The sequence below is a fragment of the Octopus sinensis genome, linkage group LG8, assembly GCF_006345805.1.
Source record: "Octopus sinensis linkage group LG8, ASM634580v1, whole genome shotgun sequence".
Taxonomy (NCBI): Eukaryota; Metazoa; Mollusca; class Cephalopoda; order Octopoda; family Octopodidae; genus Octopus; species Octopus sinensis.
The window spans coordinates 72,305,611-72,325,197 of record NC_043004.1 but is presented as its reverse complement, the minus strand read 5'-3'; the positions used below and the strand labels follow the sequence as shown (position 1 = coordinate 72,325,197).

Genomic DNA, 19,587 nt, shown 5'->3' with positions numbered 1-19,587 from the left:
CCATCCATCCATCCATCCATCCATCCATCCATCAATCTATTCACCCATCAATCTTGATGGCGTTAGAATCCTTAGGTATCTCTCTCATAAAATCTTTTTAGAGGCAACGACCACTAGACAATCTGGTAAGATTTCCAAGAATGACCAACTGACACTATCGATATTAACAAATCCTGTCGGTTGATTCGGCTTAAAGAATCCTTCTTGTGATTTATTTCTGTGATATTCACAACACTGATGCTGTGACCTTTCAATGCAGAAAAGTAGCAGCTAGATCTGAAGAGAAACCCTTTCTCCCGCCGAGTAACGTTTATCCAAATGTCCTTAAAAAGAACCTCATTTCGGCTGCTTGTATTCGCAATCGTAGCGTGTTTGGCTTGCTGATTTACCTCTCCTCTTCTAAGGATCGAATACCAGAGCCGACCCATTACTCTACCATTGTAGCACTCAATTCAGCCTCCTACTTGCCATCATTCGTAAATACAGCTCCAAGATACTCGTTCCACTAACATATGCACAGTGCACTGGAAGACTTTCTCGAGAATTCCAGTGTCACAGTCTCCCCAACACTTGCTCTCATTTCCGTCTTACAGCATTTAGCAGTGAACCTATTCACTGCATGTTGGAGCTCACCTCCTGCTGAGCCAAGCTTCAAAATGTCTTCTATAAATATCAGCCGACTGATCCTCCACGCACAGGTTGTGTTACATACACATCCACAAGTAATGTGTGTCAATCCATTCATAAAAATTATGGAAAGGAGGGGTGCCTATGCATATTCCTGCCAAAATCCATCTTCCTATGTTGAACAGTTTCCATTTAGCACCCGTTGACCGAACACAGACATCTGGGAATTCGTATAGGGACTTTACCGCACTCCGTACACAGATTCCTGAAAAATCTTCCGCAACATATCCTGCGACGCACGTTCATTGAGGTCTATAATGCGTGCGTCTTGGTAATATTCTCACGATCTCTCTGATACTCGTCATAAAGTGACACTTGATCAGTTGTGAGGTGTCCAGGATGGAGGCCACATTTTTCTTCAACGGCCTTATGCTCGACAATTTCCATTCTTTTGTTTTTCAGTCACTTAGGACAAATTTTTACCGGGGAAGCTAAACAAGAAGATCCCTTTAAAAATAGTGCACACACTCTCTCTCTCTTGCTTTAACAAATGGGATTAATATTCGGATTGCTTTGATGTCTTCCTTGATGTTTATGTCAGCTGGGATACACGAATCAACCAGAAAATAGCTCTTCTATAAAAAGCGTTTAACATCTCATGTCGAATTTCATGCCCTCCATCAGATTTGTCTCATTCGAGCACCTTAGCTGCTTCTAGCTGTGAGGTTTAGTCTTCGCCCATAAATACATGTGAACCAGGAGATTTTATTGTGATTAGTAAAGGATTTCCTCCATCTCCTCTCTGTAGAGAGAAAAACTACAGCAGAATTCTTCATGGAAGGTATAGAAGAGACATTTTCGTTACGAAGACAGCAGATGCTCTGCCACAATACTTTACTGGGCATTCTAAAGTTAGAATGCAGCTTAACACTAAAGTCCTCACATGGTTTATCCTTCGTCGTTTGTATTTTCTCTGGTACAACTTTTCGCGACTTGCTGTATCGCCTGCGCAAAAGAGAAGACTTGTTTCAGAAGCCAAGCTTTATAAACGTCCTTCTTTGCTCAGATGGAATCATTAACTTCTTGGTATAACCAGAATGTTCCTTTAGAATCTGGTGCCACACAGAAACGCTTTCGTCCACAGAATTATTCAACAGAAGAAACTGCCGAACAAAACAAACTCCACTCCGTTTTGACCTGCTCAATTTGTACCGGAATGACTTTGAATTACGATTCTAACGTACCCGCATATTTGTTCCCGATCTTATCATCTGCCAAGGTTTCTCACTTAATTCGGTAAGTCTTACTTGAATTATCGGTTTTGTGAGTTCTTCCGGTCATAGACAGTCTCAATTTGCAGACACCTACGTGAGGATCAGTTGATAACTCTGCTCTTGCTTTTACCCGAACGTCCATCATAGACTCAAAAGACGTTCAAAACGATAACAAGATTTCTCGTTGGCATCTCTCTCGAAGTATTCATATACCGGGTATACTTATATCGGAGACCCCATTTCCAGCTGAAATTACATTTAATGCTGCGGTGACTTCATCAAGTAAAGGAATGTAAATAGTTTTACTCTTTGGTGAATATCCTGTAAAAGCCACAGCGGCCCTTCTTTCAGTCTGAATTTCAGGAGACAAACTTTCCCACCTAATGGGATCCACTGATTAACACAACCCAACAGCCCGCACCTGAGAGTATCCCCACCCCAACAAGGAAAGACGTAGTTGGCACCACCCCTGACTAAGGAAGTGTCCACCTTCTATCCAAATGTACAGTGCCAGAACCAGGGAACCTAGTAGAAGAGACACCAACTATATGTAGCGAGGAGCGTTTAACCTCCTCCTCTAGTCCTTACTCTTTAACGATAAGAGTTGTAACATTCCAAATCCCAATAATTAACGTTTGTTTCTTCTGGGACCCACGTCGGCATGCTGGGACACGCAACCCTTCTGCTCTCACCCCACACCTCTCAGCACGATTTGAAGATTTAATACTGATTGTTTCATCATTCGGTGGAGACTCAACATACGTCTCGAACGAACTCCTCTACCTAAGATCTGAACGCTTCCCTTCACGATGGACAATTGCGGTATTCTACCGAACCCTTTTCTCGTTGCAGATTTGGTGGTCTTATGGGAGCCAGGTACCAATTTGGAATTAATATTCGACGTGCGAATTAACATGTATACATATGTATGTAATCCAAAAGTAGCTTGTATAAAAATAATTAGTATTCAAATATGCATACTTTTCCATACACACACACACGGACTCACACACACACACAAACACACAGACACACGCACACGCACACTCATACAGACATACACACATACAGACATACACACATACATATCTACATCCTATTCGAACACATACACATACATATATTTACTTCGTTTTGTATTTGGTTTTCACGATTCCTCATGTTAATCCGTGAGCTGAAACAAACTTCGTTGTATTAAAGCACTTTGACTCTCCCCAGACAAATGTATATCTATCTATCTATCTATCTATCTATCTATCTATCTATCTATCTATCTATCTATCTATCTATGTATGTATGTATGTATGTATGTATGTATGTATGTATGTATGTATGTATGTATGTATCTATGTATGTATGTATGTATGTATGTATGTATATATGTATCTATCTATCTATCTATCTATCTATCTATCTATCTATCTATCTATCTATCTATCTATCTATCTATCTTTCTGTCTGTCTGTCTGTCTATCTATCTATCAATGAATGTATATATGCATATATATATATATATATATATACTCATACTCATATATATATATATATATATATATATATAGGTAAACAGTAAAAATAATTACAGACATGGACAAGAACATGAAACACCACAGAGACGACACAAGAACCACAGGACGGGACATTCGAAGCCCTCAGTCATCAGTCAAGAACCAGATCATCTTAGCAATTTCGGCTGATTAATCTTGAGATTGCTCCGATATGGCCAGCCAGCCAAGGGAAATCTAAGCCAAGCGCATTAGATCCCCTGGAAGAAAGCTTCGAATGTATACAACGCGAGGACGGAAAACGAACGAAGTACATAAACAAAAATACAGAATACGTGACACCAATAAGAATACAAAAACGTAAAAACAATAACGGTAAAAATAAAAATAAAAAATAAACAACAAAACAAAACCAGGACGTGGGACAAGGGTCTTTCGACAGGACGAGTTGAGTATGGGGCTGGCTTGTGAAGTTGTGCCTAATGGCCACGGGGAGACGAACAAATACGTGTTGCTTCTGCGGCTGCTGAAAACGAAAAGAGCGCTCAACGGCGGCTAGCTGTCACGTGAGAACAGAAGACAGGAGAAAGGGACAGATGAAAAGAGAGAGAAGGTGGACGAGGGAGGAGAAGAGAAGAGACAGATCGAGGGGGCTGGAGGTGAGAGAGATAGAGAAACGTAGAAGGGGGGGAGAGACGGATGGAGAGGGAAAGAAAGGAAGGGGAATAAGGGAGGAGAGAGAGAGAGAAAAAGAGACAGATTAAGAGTCGTATCAATGCTAGAGAAAAAATATACTTATCGTATAAGGTCAATTGTGGATACGTAGCCGCCGATTATATAGGTAAACAGTAAAAATAATTACAGACATGGACAAGAACATGAAACACCACAGAGACGACACAAGAACCACAGGACGGGACATTCGAAGCCCTCAGTCATCAGTCAAGAACCAGATCATCTTAGCAATTTCGGCTGATTAATCTTGAGATTGCTCCGATATGGCCAGCCAGCCAAGGGAAATCTAAGCCAAGCGCATATATATATATCCACTCACAAACAGGGTGATACATTTTACATACCGTTGTAATACATAATAAGTTTGTAGTATCCATTAACCATTTTGGCTTCGATCCAGTTACCATAGTTGAAATCGTTTCCAAAATCCATGTAAAAATACGGTGTTGTGATACTACAATTGATAAATTTAATAAGGATTATCATAATGAAAACTTGAACGACTATACAAATACATGACACCCCATAAAATATAAAACAAGCAAATAGACACCCCATAAAACATAGTTTGATGTTTATTTCAACTTAAAAAGGTATATTTTTTTTGTTACTTGACATTTTCGTGACTCAGTTTCTGTTTGTCACTGCCTATCATGCCACGTACAAAAGAAACCTTAGAACTGTCCGAATTTCAAAGAGGCCATATTGCCAGTCTATCTGTAGGTGGACTTCACCAGCATAAAGTCGCAGAAAACTTCGTGGTCCCACTTTCTACAGTGAATAGAGTGATTGCACAATTCCCCATAGAAGGGAAGGAGTACCCACTACCTCGTCCAGGTCGACCAGGACATTCTGACAGGGCCCTTTCCTTTATTAAGAGAAGTCTCCCGGATACTCCTCGTTACAACAAATCTGACATAGCAGAACAATTTGATGTCAGTCTCAGAACAGCTGCCAGGTGTCTTCATAAACTTGGTTACAATGACAAAGCAGCAAGGAGAAAGCCACTTTTTAAAGACGCCAATATCAAGCGGAGAAGATTGGGCCAGTGAGATGGTAGAGAGGGCACTAGCATTTTGCGACATTGTCATATTCTCTGATGAGTTCAGGTTTGCTGCTTTTTCAGACAGTGATCAAGTGTTTGTCTGGAGATTCTGTGGTTAAGAATTCGATGTGAAGAGATTGCAACCAACAATCTGATGGTCTGGGGAGTAATTTATAGTAATGGTTGAACAGAGCTGGTGGAGTGTAAGGGAAACATAAACTTAAATAAATATGTCTCCATATTGCCGAAGTCATTCCTCTCAATCTTCTCCAGTGGTAAAATGATTAAAGGTGACGCTCTATTTATCGAAGATGGGGCTCCTTGTCACACGTTTAAAAAGACCCAAGATCGGTTGGAAGAGAATGGCCTTAAGAAGCTTCCACAGCCAAGCTAGACATCAGATATGAATCCTATTGAATGCAATTGGGGCATAATGGACGAGATACTTCGTAAAAAGAACAAAAAGGCATGCTCACAGCCGGGTCTTCTGAGATTACTGCACGTAACGTGGCAAGAAATTCCTGAAGAGAATATTAATCTAAACAATAACATTCCTAATAGGCTTCTTGCATTGAAAAATGCCAAGGACATGTCTATTAAATATTAGAAATTCATATTATAAGAATCAATACATAATTTGAATATATAATTTCAGATTTAACTAAATTTTAATGATATGTGTGCCTGTTTACTTCTGTCATGTCTTTTTTTTTACGACAATCAGTTATGCTTAATTAAATTGATGGTTTACTTTTTCAAGCAAGTGTCACATAGCCCGTTTGTTATTCATGATATTGAACGTATAAAAACGTGTAATTTGGATAAATCAGAACTTGTTATTTGACTTCAGTTCAGCTGTGATGAAAAAGGTCAATGACCAAAAGCTTTCCAACAATGACAATCCAATAATATTTCTTTGATAGAAAGAATGCATGTCGAATCACCTCGACTGATAATAGTAAAGTGTAATTGGATTGGAAAAACAATTCAGAATATTTTAGAAAATAAGACACTTCTATTTGTCTTGGAATCGCGTAATCTTTGAAACCCTAAAATAATGTCTTTCGTCCTCTCTCCAAATTTTAGTTCTTGTACTTATCTTAGAAATAATTTTAGAAGGACAGTAGTTTAGCATTTGGAATGGCCTTTGTGGAGTGGCAAAATCGTTAGACAATCGGAAAATATGCCTAGGTGTGTTGCTTTCAGCTCTGTATGTTCTGAGTTCAAATTTATCCCCAGAATCGATAGATTAATGCAACACTGGAAACGATGTATTACATTATGCCCTCACAAAATCCATGGCTTTGTCTTTAAATTAGAAGCGATTGTTGTTGATATTTCTTTGATAGTTTCATGCAAGTTTCAATTGCACCGTTTCTTGCAACTCCATGTTTCTGAAATGTGTGTAGCATTTTCTGTGTTCTCATTTTTATATGGGATGGAGGTGTATAGATCTAACCTGTCAGAATAGTGCATGGGTTTGTTTTGCTGCGGAGTTCAGCCTGTTGTATCACGTGATATATTAGCGTTTGATGATTTCTTGTGTAGTGTATGGAATATGAGTTGTGTTACTTTATTAGGCATTAATCTTGTAAAGTATATATCGCGCGAGTTGTACTGTTTTATTTTATTAGGTCCTTATTTTATAGATTGTATTGTGTCTTTGAAGATTGTTCTATTTGGACTGTGCTGTTGAATTAATAATGCTTCGCACAGGATGCAGGATGATCCTATAGTTTTGGACAATGTGTAGGGCTGTTAGTCTTGATATGGCTTCTATGTTTATATCTTGTGTGGTTTTCCCTTTGAAGCCCCGCATCTTAAATATTTCTATTTGAAGATCCTTTCTTTTTGACAGTTTTCTACTACTTTTATGGTAATATTTCAGTCAAAAAGTTTTCCAGTTAATGATCTTTCCTCTATTAGTCCTCATATTACACTCCCGGTGGGACTCGCTATTGTCCCTGAATACAAGACCACTTTGAGAAATCCGCAAATAACGAAGATTAAGATTAAAACTAGCAGGTCACATACTTCGACTACCAGAACTACACCATTCTAAATTAGCTTTAGAGAAAAAGAAAGAAATATACATGACGCAGAACATTCATAACCGAAATGAGAGATGTTAATATAAAATGATGCAGAGAAAATTGCAGCCAACAAAAGCCAGTGGCATCAACCTGCTGCATTTGAGAGCAGAAGCGGAATAATACTGATGCTGATGCTGAGAAGGATATCTGGTCAATGGTGTTCATTTCTCTCTGTTTGGATGTCAAAAATCCTATGGAAGATTTTGATTTGCCATCTCCATAATGAACCTTTTGTAGTTCCTGATTATACCTTTTGTCTGAGGTGTTTATGTCCTTATATTAATTTTGCAGGTAAATTTAAACCTTATGACGTCGCGTAAACAAAGCTTGCTAAGATATAATTATTATTGTCCATTTGCTGATAATATAAGCGGCCCTTACCCGTTGAAAATATTGAATACATATCTATATTCACTAAATTATTGCTCAGTGCTTTAACTTGAGCAACCATCAACGGACTTTTATTTCCTATTTATAAATCTCCATTCTGCGATGAGTCATGATTTTCGCAAACTTGGTTTCTCAGTGGAACTCTCTGTGTAAAAGCATTTCTTCTAACATTTGCGTTCTGTCACAAATTCTAGTTCTGTTACAACATTAGTATTTGTATTTTGTTGTGGTTACTACTACTACTACTACTACTACTACTACTACTACTACTACTACTACTACTACTACTACTACTACTACTAAAACAATGAATGTAAGAAACAGCAAGGTACCAAATAATGCAACTGGTGATAGTTTCTTTCCTTAACGTATTGAGTTCAAATCCTAGCAAGCCAACACTTGCCTCTCATTATTCCAGGGTCGTTAAATTGATACCAGTTAATTAGTGAAATCAATACAATTGCTGTCACTCTTCCCTCAAAATAAGAGATTATCCTTTGACTGCGAGAAATCATTATTATTATCACGAAAACATTAAAGCGGTTAACACAAATTAGGAGATAATATATACTCATTGTTGGATGTAAACTTCTTTTTAGTGTTTTTATTTGGCTTCATAGAAATGAACTTCTCATTCCGGTAGAACGATGTAGCATTTGTCCCTGTTCCGTTGAATGTGTATATGAAACTTCCGTCCATCGTAAATTCCACCTGCAAATGAAAAGTTGACAAGGATTTATAAAGAATGTAAGAGAGTGAGAGAGGAGTGAGTAGCAGAAAGAGAAAGAAGATAAGGATGAGATATAAGGAGAAAGAAGGCGGGTGAGGAAGAGAGGGAAAGAGAAAAGTGAGGAAGAGTGAGACAGAGAGTAAGAAAATCTTAGAACAAAAGAGAAAAATGAATAGAGAAGTTAGGAAAAGAGAGAGAGAGAGAGAGAGAGTGTGTGTGTGTGTGTGTGCGTGTGAGTAGTGAGAGAGAGAAAGAGACAGAGAGAAAAAGAGAAGCGAAAATGAAAGGGTAAAATATGTGTGTTTGTGTTCGTATATATATATATATATATATCATTATATAAAAGGGCTTAGTAAAATAAATTACTTTGCCGCATACTGAACTCATTAGAAATAGCAGCTAAAAAACTTTTTTAAAGCTATTTCTAATACTTAAAGAAAATCTCTCTCATATATAGTGTTTGCTTAATTCAACTCACAAAAGTTTGGGGGTAAGGACATCGAAAAATCAAATGCTAAGGTTATTCGAGAACGTACGTTTCAAGATTAGTCAAAACAGCATTTCTATCATCGGCTCAGAAATTCCTTGGTTTGGATTTGGAAACACTGAAAATAAGAACATACCCTTTCGAAGATCTGCTTCCAACTAACAGTGCCAACAAATTCAAATAAGCAAGCGAAGAATCTCTGTTCTCCCCTTTCCACCAGCGTGGGTTAAAATCATCAAACACTATGCTTATTTCGGTAAAATCCGAAGCATTAATCAGAGGGAGATTAATTATAATTTCAACAATTGAGGGCAAAATTAATTAATTATTAATCAATTTCACCAAGTGTTCAGTATGCAAAGGGACCATTCAAGGCGAATTCAAATTATTACATTATATAAAAGGGCTTAGTAAAATAAATTACTTTGCCGCATACTGAACTCATTAGAAATAGCAGCTAAAAAACTTTTTTAAAGCTATTTCTAATACTTAAAGAAAATCTCTCTCATATATAGTGTTTGCTTAATTCAACTCACAAAAGTTTGGGGGTAAGGACATCGAAAAATCAAATGCTAAGGTTATTCGAGAACGTACGTTTCAAGATTAGTCAAAACAACATTTCTATCATCGGCTCAGAAATTCCTTGGTTTGGATTTGGAAACACTGAAAATAAGAACATACCCTTTCGAAGATCTGCTTCCAACTAACAGTGCCAACAAATTCAAATAAGCAAGCGAAGAATCTCTGTTCTCCCCTTTCCACCCTTTCCAAATGTTGTTTTGACTAATCTTGAAACGTACGTTCTCGAATAACCTTAGCATTTGATTTTTCGATGTCCTTACCCCCAAACTTTTGTGAGTTGAATTAAGCAAACACTATATATGAGAGAGATTTTCTTTAAGTATTAGAAATAGCTTTAAAAAAGTTTTTTAGCTGCTATTTCTAATGAGTTCAGTATGCGGCAAAGTAATTTATTTTACTAAGCCCTTTTATATAATGTAATAATTTGAATTCGCCTTGAATGGTCCCTTTGCATACTGAACACTTGGTGAAATTGATTAATAATTAATTAATTTTGCCCTCAATTGTTGAAATTATAATTAATCTCCCTCTGATTAATGCTTCGGATTTTACCGAAATAAGCATAGTGTTTGATGATTTTAACCCACGCTGGTGGAAAGGGGAGAACAGAGATTCTTCGCTTGCTTATTTGAATTTGTTGGCACTGTTAGTTGGAAGCAGATCTTCGAAAGGGTATGTTCTTATTTTCAGTGTTTCCAAATCCAAACCAAGGAATTTCTGAGCCGATGATAGAAATGTTGTTTTGAGTAATCTTGAAACGTACGTTCTCGAATAACCTTAGCATTTGATTTTTCGATGTCCTTACCCCCAAACTTTTGTGAGTTGAATTAAGCAAACACTATATATGAGAGAGATTTTCTTTAAGTATTAGAAATAGCTTTAAAAAAGTTTTTTAGCTGCTATTTCTAATGAGTTCAGTATGCGGCAAAGTAATTTATTTTACTAAGCCCTTTTATATAATGTAATAATTTGAATTCGCCTTGAATGGTCCCTTTGCATACTGAACACTTGGTGAAATTGATTAATAATTAATTAATTTTGCCCTCAATTGTTGAAATTATAATTAATCTCCCTCTGATTAATGCTTCGGATTTTACCGAAATAAGCATAGTGTTTGATGATTTTAACCCACGCTGGTGGAAAGGGGAGAACAGAGATTCTTCGCTTGCTTATTTGAATTTGTTGGCACTGTTAGTTGGAAGCAGATCTTCGAAAGGGTATGTTCTTATTTTCAGTGTTTCCAAATCCAAACCAAGGAATTTCTGAGCCGATGATAGAAATGTTGTTTTGACTAATCTTGAAACGTACGTTCTCGAATAACCTTAGCATTTGATTTTTCGATGTCCTTACCCCCAAACTTTTGTGAGTTGAATTAAGCAAACACTATATATGAGAGAGATTTTCTTTAAGTATTAGAAATAGCTTTAAAAAAGTTTTTTAGCTGCTATTTCTAATGAGTTCAGTATGCGGCAAAGTAATTTATTTTACTAAGCCCTTTTATATAATGTAATAATTTGAATTCGCCTTGAATGGTCCCTTTGCATACTGAACACTTGGTGAAATTGATTAATAATTAATTAATTTTGCCCTCAATTGTTGAAATTATAATTAATCTCCCTCTGATTAATGCTTCGGATTTTACCGAAATAAGCATAGTGTTTGATGATTTTAACCCACGCTGGTGGAAAGGGGAGAACAGAGATTCTTCGCTTGCTTATTTGAATTTGTTGGCACTGTTAGTTGGAAGCAGATCTTCGAAAGGGTATGTTCTTATTTTCAGTGTTTCCAAATCCAAACCAAGGAATTTCTGAGCCGATGATAGAAATGTTTTGACTAATCTTGAAACGTACGTTCTCGAATAACCTTAGCATTTGATTTTTCGATGTCCTTACCCCCAAACTTTTGTGAGTTGAATTAAGCAAACACTATATATGAGAGAGATTTTCTTTAAGTATTAGAAATAGCTTTAAAAAAGTTTTTTAGCTGCTATTTCTAATGAGTTCAGTATGCGGCAAAGTAATTTATTTTACTAAGCCCTTTTATATAATGTAATAATTTGAATTCGCCTTGAATGGTCCCTTTGCATACTGAACACTTGGTGAAATTGATTAATAATTAATTAATTTTGCCCTCAATTGTTGAAATTATAATTAATCTCCCTCTGATTAATGCTTCGGATTTTACCGAAATAAGCATAGTGTTTGATGATTTTAACCCACGCTGGTGGAAAGGGGAGAACAGAGATTCTTCGCTTGCTTATTTGAATTTGTTGGCACTGTTAGTTGGAAGCAGATCTTCGAAAGGGTATGTTCTTATTTTCAGTGTTTCCAAATCCAAACCAAGGAATTTCTGAGCCGATGATAGAAATGTTGTTTTGACTAATCTTGAAACGTACGTTCTCGAATAACCTTAGCATTTGATTTTTCGATGTCCTTACCCCCAAACTTTTGTGAGTTGAATTAAGCAAACACTATATATGAGAGAGATTTTCTTTAAGTATTAGAAATAGCTTTAAAAAAGTTTTTTAGCTGCTATTTCTAATGAGTTCAGTATGCGGCAAAGTAATTTATTTTACTAAGCCCTTTTATATAATGTAATAATTTGAATTCGCCTTGAATGGTCCCTTTGCATACTGAACACTTGGTGAAATTGATTAATAATTAATTAATTTTGCCCTCAATTGTTGAAATTATAATTAATCTCCCTCTGATTAATGCTTCGGATTTTACCGAAATAAGCATAGTGTTTGATGATTTTAACCCACGCTGGTGGAAAGGGGAGAACAGAGATTCTTCGCTTGCTTATTTGAATTTGTTGGCACTGTTAGTTGGAAGCAGATCTTCGAAAGGGTATGTTCTTATTTTCAGTGTTTCCAAATCCAAACCAAGGAATTTCTGAGCCGATGATAGAAATGTTTTGACTAATCTTGAAACGTACGTTCTCGAATAACCTTAGCATTTGATTTTTCGATGTCCTTACCCCCAAACTTTTGTGAGTTGAATTAAGCAAACACTATATATGAGAGAGATTTTCTTTAAGTATTAGAAATAGCTTTAAAAAAGTTTTTTAGCTGCTATTTCTAATGAGTTCAGTATGCGGCAAAGTAATTTATTTTACTAAGCCCTTTTATATAATGTAATAATTTGAATTCGCCTTGAATGGTCCCTTTGCATACTGAACACTTGGTGAAATTGATTAATAATTAATTAATTTTGCCCTCAATTGTTGAAATTATAATTAATCTCCCTCTGATTAATGCTTCGGATTTTACCGAAATAAGCATAGTGTTTGATGATTTTAACCCACGCTGGTGGAAAGGGGAGAACAGAGATTCTTCGCTTGCTTATTTGAATTTGTTGGCACTGTTAGTTGGAAGCAGATCTTCGAAAGGGTATGTTCTTATTTTCAGTGTTTCCAAATCCAAACCAAGGAATTTCTGAGCCGATGATAGAAATGTTGTTTTGACTAATCTTGAAACGTACGTTCTCGAATAACCTTAGCATTTGATTTTTCGATGTCCTTACCCCCAAACTTTTGTGAGTTGAATTAAGCAAACACTATATATGAGAGAGATTTTCTTTAAGTATTAGAAATAGCTTTAAAAAAGTTTTTTAGCTGCTATTTCTAATGAGTTCAGTATGCGGCAAAGTAATTTATTTTACTAAGCCCTTTATATAATGTAATAATTTGAATTCGCCTTGAATGGTCCCTTTGCATACTGAACACTTGGTGAAATTGATTAATAATTAATTAATTTTGCCCTCAATTGTTGAAATTATAATTAATCTCCCTCTGATTAATGCTTCGGATTTTACCGAAATAAGCATAGTGTTTGATGATTTTAACCCACGCTGGTGGAAAGGGGAGAACAGAGATTCTTCGCTTGCTTATTTGAATTTGTTGGCACTGTTAGTTGGAAGCAGATCTTCGAAAGGGTATGTTCTTATTTTCAGTGTTTCCAAATCCAAACCAAGGAATTTCTGAGCCGATGATAGAAATGTTTTGACTAATCTTGAAACGTACGTTCTCGAATAACCTTAGCATTTGATTTTTCGATGTCCTTACCCCCAAACTTTTGTGAGTTGAATTAAGCAAACACTATATATGAGAGAGATTTTCTTTAAGTATTAGAAATAGCTTTAAAAAAGTTTTTTAGCTGCTATTTCTAATGAGTTCAGTATGCGGCAAAGTAATTTATTTTACTAAGCCCTTTTATATAATGTAATAATTTGAATTCGCCTTGAATGGTCCCTTTGCATACTGAACACTTGGTGAAATTGATTAATAATTAATTAATTTTGCCCTCAATTGTTGAAATTATAATTAATCTCCCTCTGATTAATGCTTCGGATTTTACCGAAATAAGCATAGTGTTTGATGATTTTAACCCACGCTGGTGGAAAGGGGAGAACAGAGATTCTTCGCTTGCTTATTTGAATTTGTTGGCACTGTTAGTTGGAAGCAGATCTTCGAAAGGGTATGTTCTTATTTTCAGTGTTTCCAAATCCAAACCAAGGAATTTCTGAGCCGATGATAGAAATGTTGTTTTGACTAATCTTGAAACGTACGTTCTCGAATAACCTTAGCATTTGATTTTTCGATGTCCTTACCCCCAAACTTTTGTGAGTTGAATTAAGCAAACACTATATATGAGAGAGATTTTCTTTAAGTATTAGAAATAGCTTTAAAAAAGTTTTTTAGCTGCTATTTCTAATGAGTTCAGTATGCGGCAAAGTAATTTATTTTACTAAGCCCTTTTATATAATGTAATAATTTGAATTCGCCTTGAATGGTCCCTTTGCATACTGAACACTTGGTGAAATTGATTAATAATTAATTAATTTTGCCCTCAATTGTTGAAATTATATATATATATCAATATATCCGTAGGCACTATAAGTGTGTCACCTAACTATATATAGGCCTTGCTATTAGGTTAATAGTAATTGGTAATTTAAATGGTAAACTGTGGTGTAATATATTCAGAGAGAAGAAATGGAGCAACAATTAACAATTAGAAGTTGATCATCGGTATTAAAAGGTCACCGTTTAATTGTAGTTACAATAACATTTACAGCTGTTTCAGTTTGTAATATATATATATATATTATAAAACACACACACACACACACACACACACACACATATATATATATATCAATACTTATATAATTTGTGTGTATGTCGAGAAATAGAGAGAGAGAGAGAGAGAGAGAGAGAGAGAGAGAGAGTTCGATAAAGAAAGATCTGATAGAGCACAATTTTGATTGAAATGCACGATAAAGGAAGCGAAAATGTTTGGGTTTAGGAAAAAATATTCGTGATTTACAAGGCATTGGACTACATATTGGGATTTCGATATTTTTGCAAAAGTTCTGTTGCATCTTTGAAGAGTACAAAATCATGACAAATTCAGAACAGAAACAAAACCAAAGACAAAATCAGCAAGTATTAATTCCATCTCAATAAGGTCTCTGAATAAGGTTTATGTTAAGGACGTTGAATAAAACACCCTTGTTTCCAGAGGTGAATTATTCAAACCCGAAAGAATTCCTCTCAATACATGGCTATGATGCTTCCCCACTACTTCTGCTCGTGATCAGAGATGCACATATCGTTAGCCACAAAGGGGCATGCTCAACTGGTTATAGTCAAGCATCTGACAAGTATATCTGTGGTACTGACCGGAATATTTGCTGTAACTCAACTTTTATACCACGACAAAACACGTACATGATAACACTTCCATCATAGCTGATATTACTATATGCCGCACTCCATTTTAACCTCACATACAACAGAATGAACGTCAATTTTCTCACTTAATCTGCTAGAAATAGAAGGCAAACCTTTCTCAGATTATACCCAACCGCCTAATAATTGAACACTGGATAATCTTGTTATAGATATACTATGTACGAAAATAAAACACAGAATCAAAACTGGATCCTGTTTGAATCTAAGGGTTAAACAGTAGACAGAACATAAATAAAACCAACAGCATTAATTACAACACCTTTGCTATATCCACAGGGGAATGTAAAAATCATATATCCCAAGAGATAGGGAACTGAGAAATTGTTATTTATATGTAAATCATTTTGAAATTTCCAAATTGCATTACCTTTTTAATAGACAAATTCCCCCAGTATAAATAAATAGGACTTCTTTCAAATGATTGTCCGGTCATGTGATATACTTTCTGCAACTTCTTGCCTGAAACAACCAGAAATGGATATCAATGAGTTATATGTAAGTGCACAGACAGAGTGTGGCAAAAGCGTTATCAAGATATTAAAGTGAACATGTAGCACAGTGAAAATTAACTGAACTGCTCCATCAATGTTGGATTGGATATGCAAGGAAAACATCAGAACGTTATTATTGTTGATATTATTTAGTACCAGGTGAACCTTGATTGGGGAGACCTGTAAGGAAAGGTCTTGCAGTTATGTTTTGGGCATTTCGTTAAAAGCTGAGCTCACCTGAATAAAAGAAGTTGATTTGAAAGCAGAAATCTTACAAATAATTTACTGACTTAGCTACCTACTGTATTATTTTTTGAGAACTTTAAGCTTTTAAAAGTTAAACAAAGCAAAACGGCAGTTACCACGATCTTCCTATAGATCGTAGGCTGCTGAAATTTGATGCGGTCGATGTAAAGTTTGGATATCAGTAGGCTGATGTTGATTGTAATAATGCGTACAGAGAAAGATTTACAGAATACTGTCAGTTCAGGGTAGGAATGAATGGACGAAGTAATCAGTGAGTGTCTGATATGGAGTAGGGCCAGACATGAAGAATAAGTCTGAAAGTAGGAGGATGTTCAATTAGTAAATCATAGACACAGAGACGGCTATAGTAAGGACATACGATATTATTATTACTGCCCTTAAGGCGGCGAGCTGGCAGAATTGTTAGCACACCGGGTAAAATGCTTAGCGGCATTTCAATCATCTTTACGTTCTGAATTCAAATTCTGCCGAGGTCAACATAGCCTTTCATCCATTCAGGGTCAATAAAATAAGTACCTGTGAACACTGAAGTCGATATAATCGATTTATCCCCTTCTCTGAAATTGCTGGCCTTGTGCCAACATTTGAATCGATTTTTATAACTGCTCTGCTTCAAGATAAAGTGGAAAATAGTTGAAAAATCCATACCATGTGTTAACGGATAAAACAAATATACGCTATGCAGAGCTGAAAGAACTCAAATTCTTTTCAGATCTAAGAACTCTAACACTGCTGAATTCTAGATCCTAAATTTTCAGTGATTTTAAGTATGTGGCTAAGTTCCTGTTGACAAATTGGAAAGTGCTACCCTATCCAGATTGAATAACTACCGCAGACTCTAGGCCGTTATCTTTCCAGTCTTATATTTTACGGTCAAAAGGGAGATAATTTTAATTCTCCTCCCGGTTGCTTCTTTCTGCTTTCCTTTACGTTTTTATGCTTTTCACCTTTCCACCTTTATATCTACTTCTTTCTCACTTTTCTCGTTTTTTCTCTCATCTTGTCCTATTTACAGCTTGTTATACCAAAATGGGCAGTGCCTGAAGATTGCGCGGAGACACCAGATGTATTAAAAATACTATCTGGCATGCTTTCATCGCATGAAATTAATAGTAGCACATAAACACACACACACACGTGCTTGCATACATACACCGATGTATTTTTAATAGAGGTAGTATTCGTTACTAAGCACTATATGATCGTAACTATATCTTTGTGTGGGGAAAAGATATATCCTGCTAATTTACATTGTCTCCCATTTGAAGTAAACTGAAAGAAGTTAATTGTTTGGTTATATATAACATGCAGTTATATAATCAAATATTGTTACATACAAAATGAAAGTGATGCGAAGCATTGCTATTAAATATGTGAATATTTCATAGCAATGTAATCTGAGTTGAAAAACATTTATATTTACAGCTGTTCAAGCGATGAAATATTAATTCTTAGTAGAAAGTATGCAAATCATGTTACATTTGAAAATGTAAAATTTAAAGCAGACAGCTTTAAGATGAAATAACGTACATTTAATATCTAAAAGAGCAATGATGAATAAATGATGAATATTAAGTGAAAAAAAATACAATCAAATATAAATTGTAATGATAATAAGAGCGAACCCTACTACCGAAAAGGTTTCAACACGAAACGTTGTCAGCAAATGAATACATTTAGCATAATAAATACTTATTTTTCTTTAGCAAGTACACTAATGACGGTGACGTAGAAGTTTCGGCTGGCTAAGAAATCATCAGACAGTGATGGCGTCAGTAATCAGAATTTCGATGTCACTCTCAACTCTATTCTTGTTAAAGGATAAAACACACATACACGCACACTCACACACATATATAAATACACAAACACGAACACACACACATAAACACACACCACACGCGCACATACATATACCACACCACACACAAACACATATCACACACACGCACATGCACATACACATAAACATACCACTCACACATACATATATCACACACACATGCACACGCGTGCACACATACACACACACACATCACACATACACACACGCCATTATGCGTGACCGTCTAATAATGTTGACAGGTGAACCAGTCTTTTGAGGTTGCACCAAAATGTACTGATATAATATAGGATAAATATAATAAAAATAACAAAAATCAATGGATGGAATTTACAAACATTTAATGCATCGCTACGCGCGTTTCCACAAATCACATGTCTATTAAGATCCCAGTCCGTATTCCTGGGATGATTACAGTGTAGTCTGGAGTAACCGTGAGCATCGGGTTGATCCTATTCATGGAGTCATTTCTTCGGTGATATAACATTAATGGATCTTCAACAAAGGGGTGTTTATCTCTTTTGACCAGCATGAAGACTGAGTGGGCATTTCTGTGTGCATTTGGTAGGGAAGTAGAAAGACAGGAAGGAATGGTAGTTATATGGGAATGGAGATGTGTGTGGTGGTGTTGGACTTGTTTTTGCGTTTCATTCAGCGGATGTCAAGGATGGGTTGTACATTCTTTTGTTTGATCTCACTCAAGCTTCATACTGGTCAAAAAGGGATGAGCATCCCTCTCTTGTACGTTCATTAATGTCACATTGCCTAAAGAAATGAATCCCTGAAGATGATCAACCCGATGCCCATGGATACTACGGACTACGCTGTAATCATCCCAGGTATACAGACTGTGATCTTATGAGAAACATGATATTTCGAAACGCGCGTAGCGATGCATTAAATGCTCATAAATTCCATCCAAGGATTATCATTATTATTATTATTATTATTATTATTATTATTATTATTATTATTATTATTATTATTATCATCATCATCAATAAAATTAATACGCCAACTTGTTTTGTGCATCAGTACCTTTGGTGTGTGCCAGACTTACATCAAGGGAAGAAGTGAGTGGCAAAGCGGGAGAGAAGAGGACAGACATGAAGTTAGAGATAGAGAGAACGAGAGTGTATATAATATATATATATATATATATATATATATATATATATATATATATATATATATATATATATATATATATATACATATATATATATATAATATATATATATATATATATATATATATATATATATATATATATATATATATGTTAGTTAGTTAGTTATACATCCATACATACTCATATATTTATACGTATACTGTATGTATATATGTATATGTATAACGTTAGATAAGTATAGAAATATAACAAACATTACATAGGTCAAAGAAAATATATTTTACGTACCGTCTTCATTGAATAGAATATACGATGAACAATCGCAATCATAATCTTCAAGATTTTCGTTGTAAATCGCTGGATACATGTGACATGCTCCATTACAATAGCTGAAATATCCACACTCAGCGTGTGATATACACTGAATTGCACACTGGGTAGGAGATGCCGTCGTCTCAGTTATTTTATATTTGTCAAGTAAGCATTTTGATTTAGTAAGTCTTTTGAAATGACTTTCTTTATACTCTGAGTTGCATCTTATCTGAGTCACGAAAAATAGTAGTGTGTAAGCTTGCAGCAATCTGAGGACTAAATGATATTGAATTGACGTTTCCACTCCTGAAAAATAT

General features: G+C 35.7%; 1 protein-coding gene across 1 annotated transcript in view; it reads right to left on the bottom strand.

Annotated features, from left to right (window-relative positions):
- LOC118764388 overlaps positions 1-19,327 on the bottom strand; it is a 19,717-nt gene extending 390 nt beyond the window's left edge. Inside the window, exons 1-4 of the mRNA XM_036505157.1 lie at positions 19,247-19,327; positions 15,593-15,684; positions 8,241-8,380; positions 4,486-4,595 (exon numbers count right to left, since the gene is read on the bottom strand). Coding sequence (XP_036361050.1) covers positions 4,486-4,595; positions 8,241-8,380; positions 15,593-15,684; positions 19,247-19,325 — 421 coding nt within the window. The 5' untranslated portion in view covers positions 19,326-19,327. The remainder of the gene's footprint in view (positions 1-4,485; positions 4,596-8,240; positions 8,381-15,592; positions 15,685-19,246) is intronic.
- Positions 19,328-19,587: the final 260 nt, after the last annotated feature.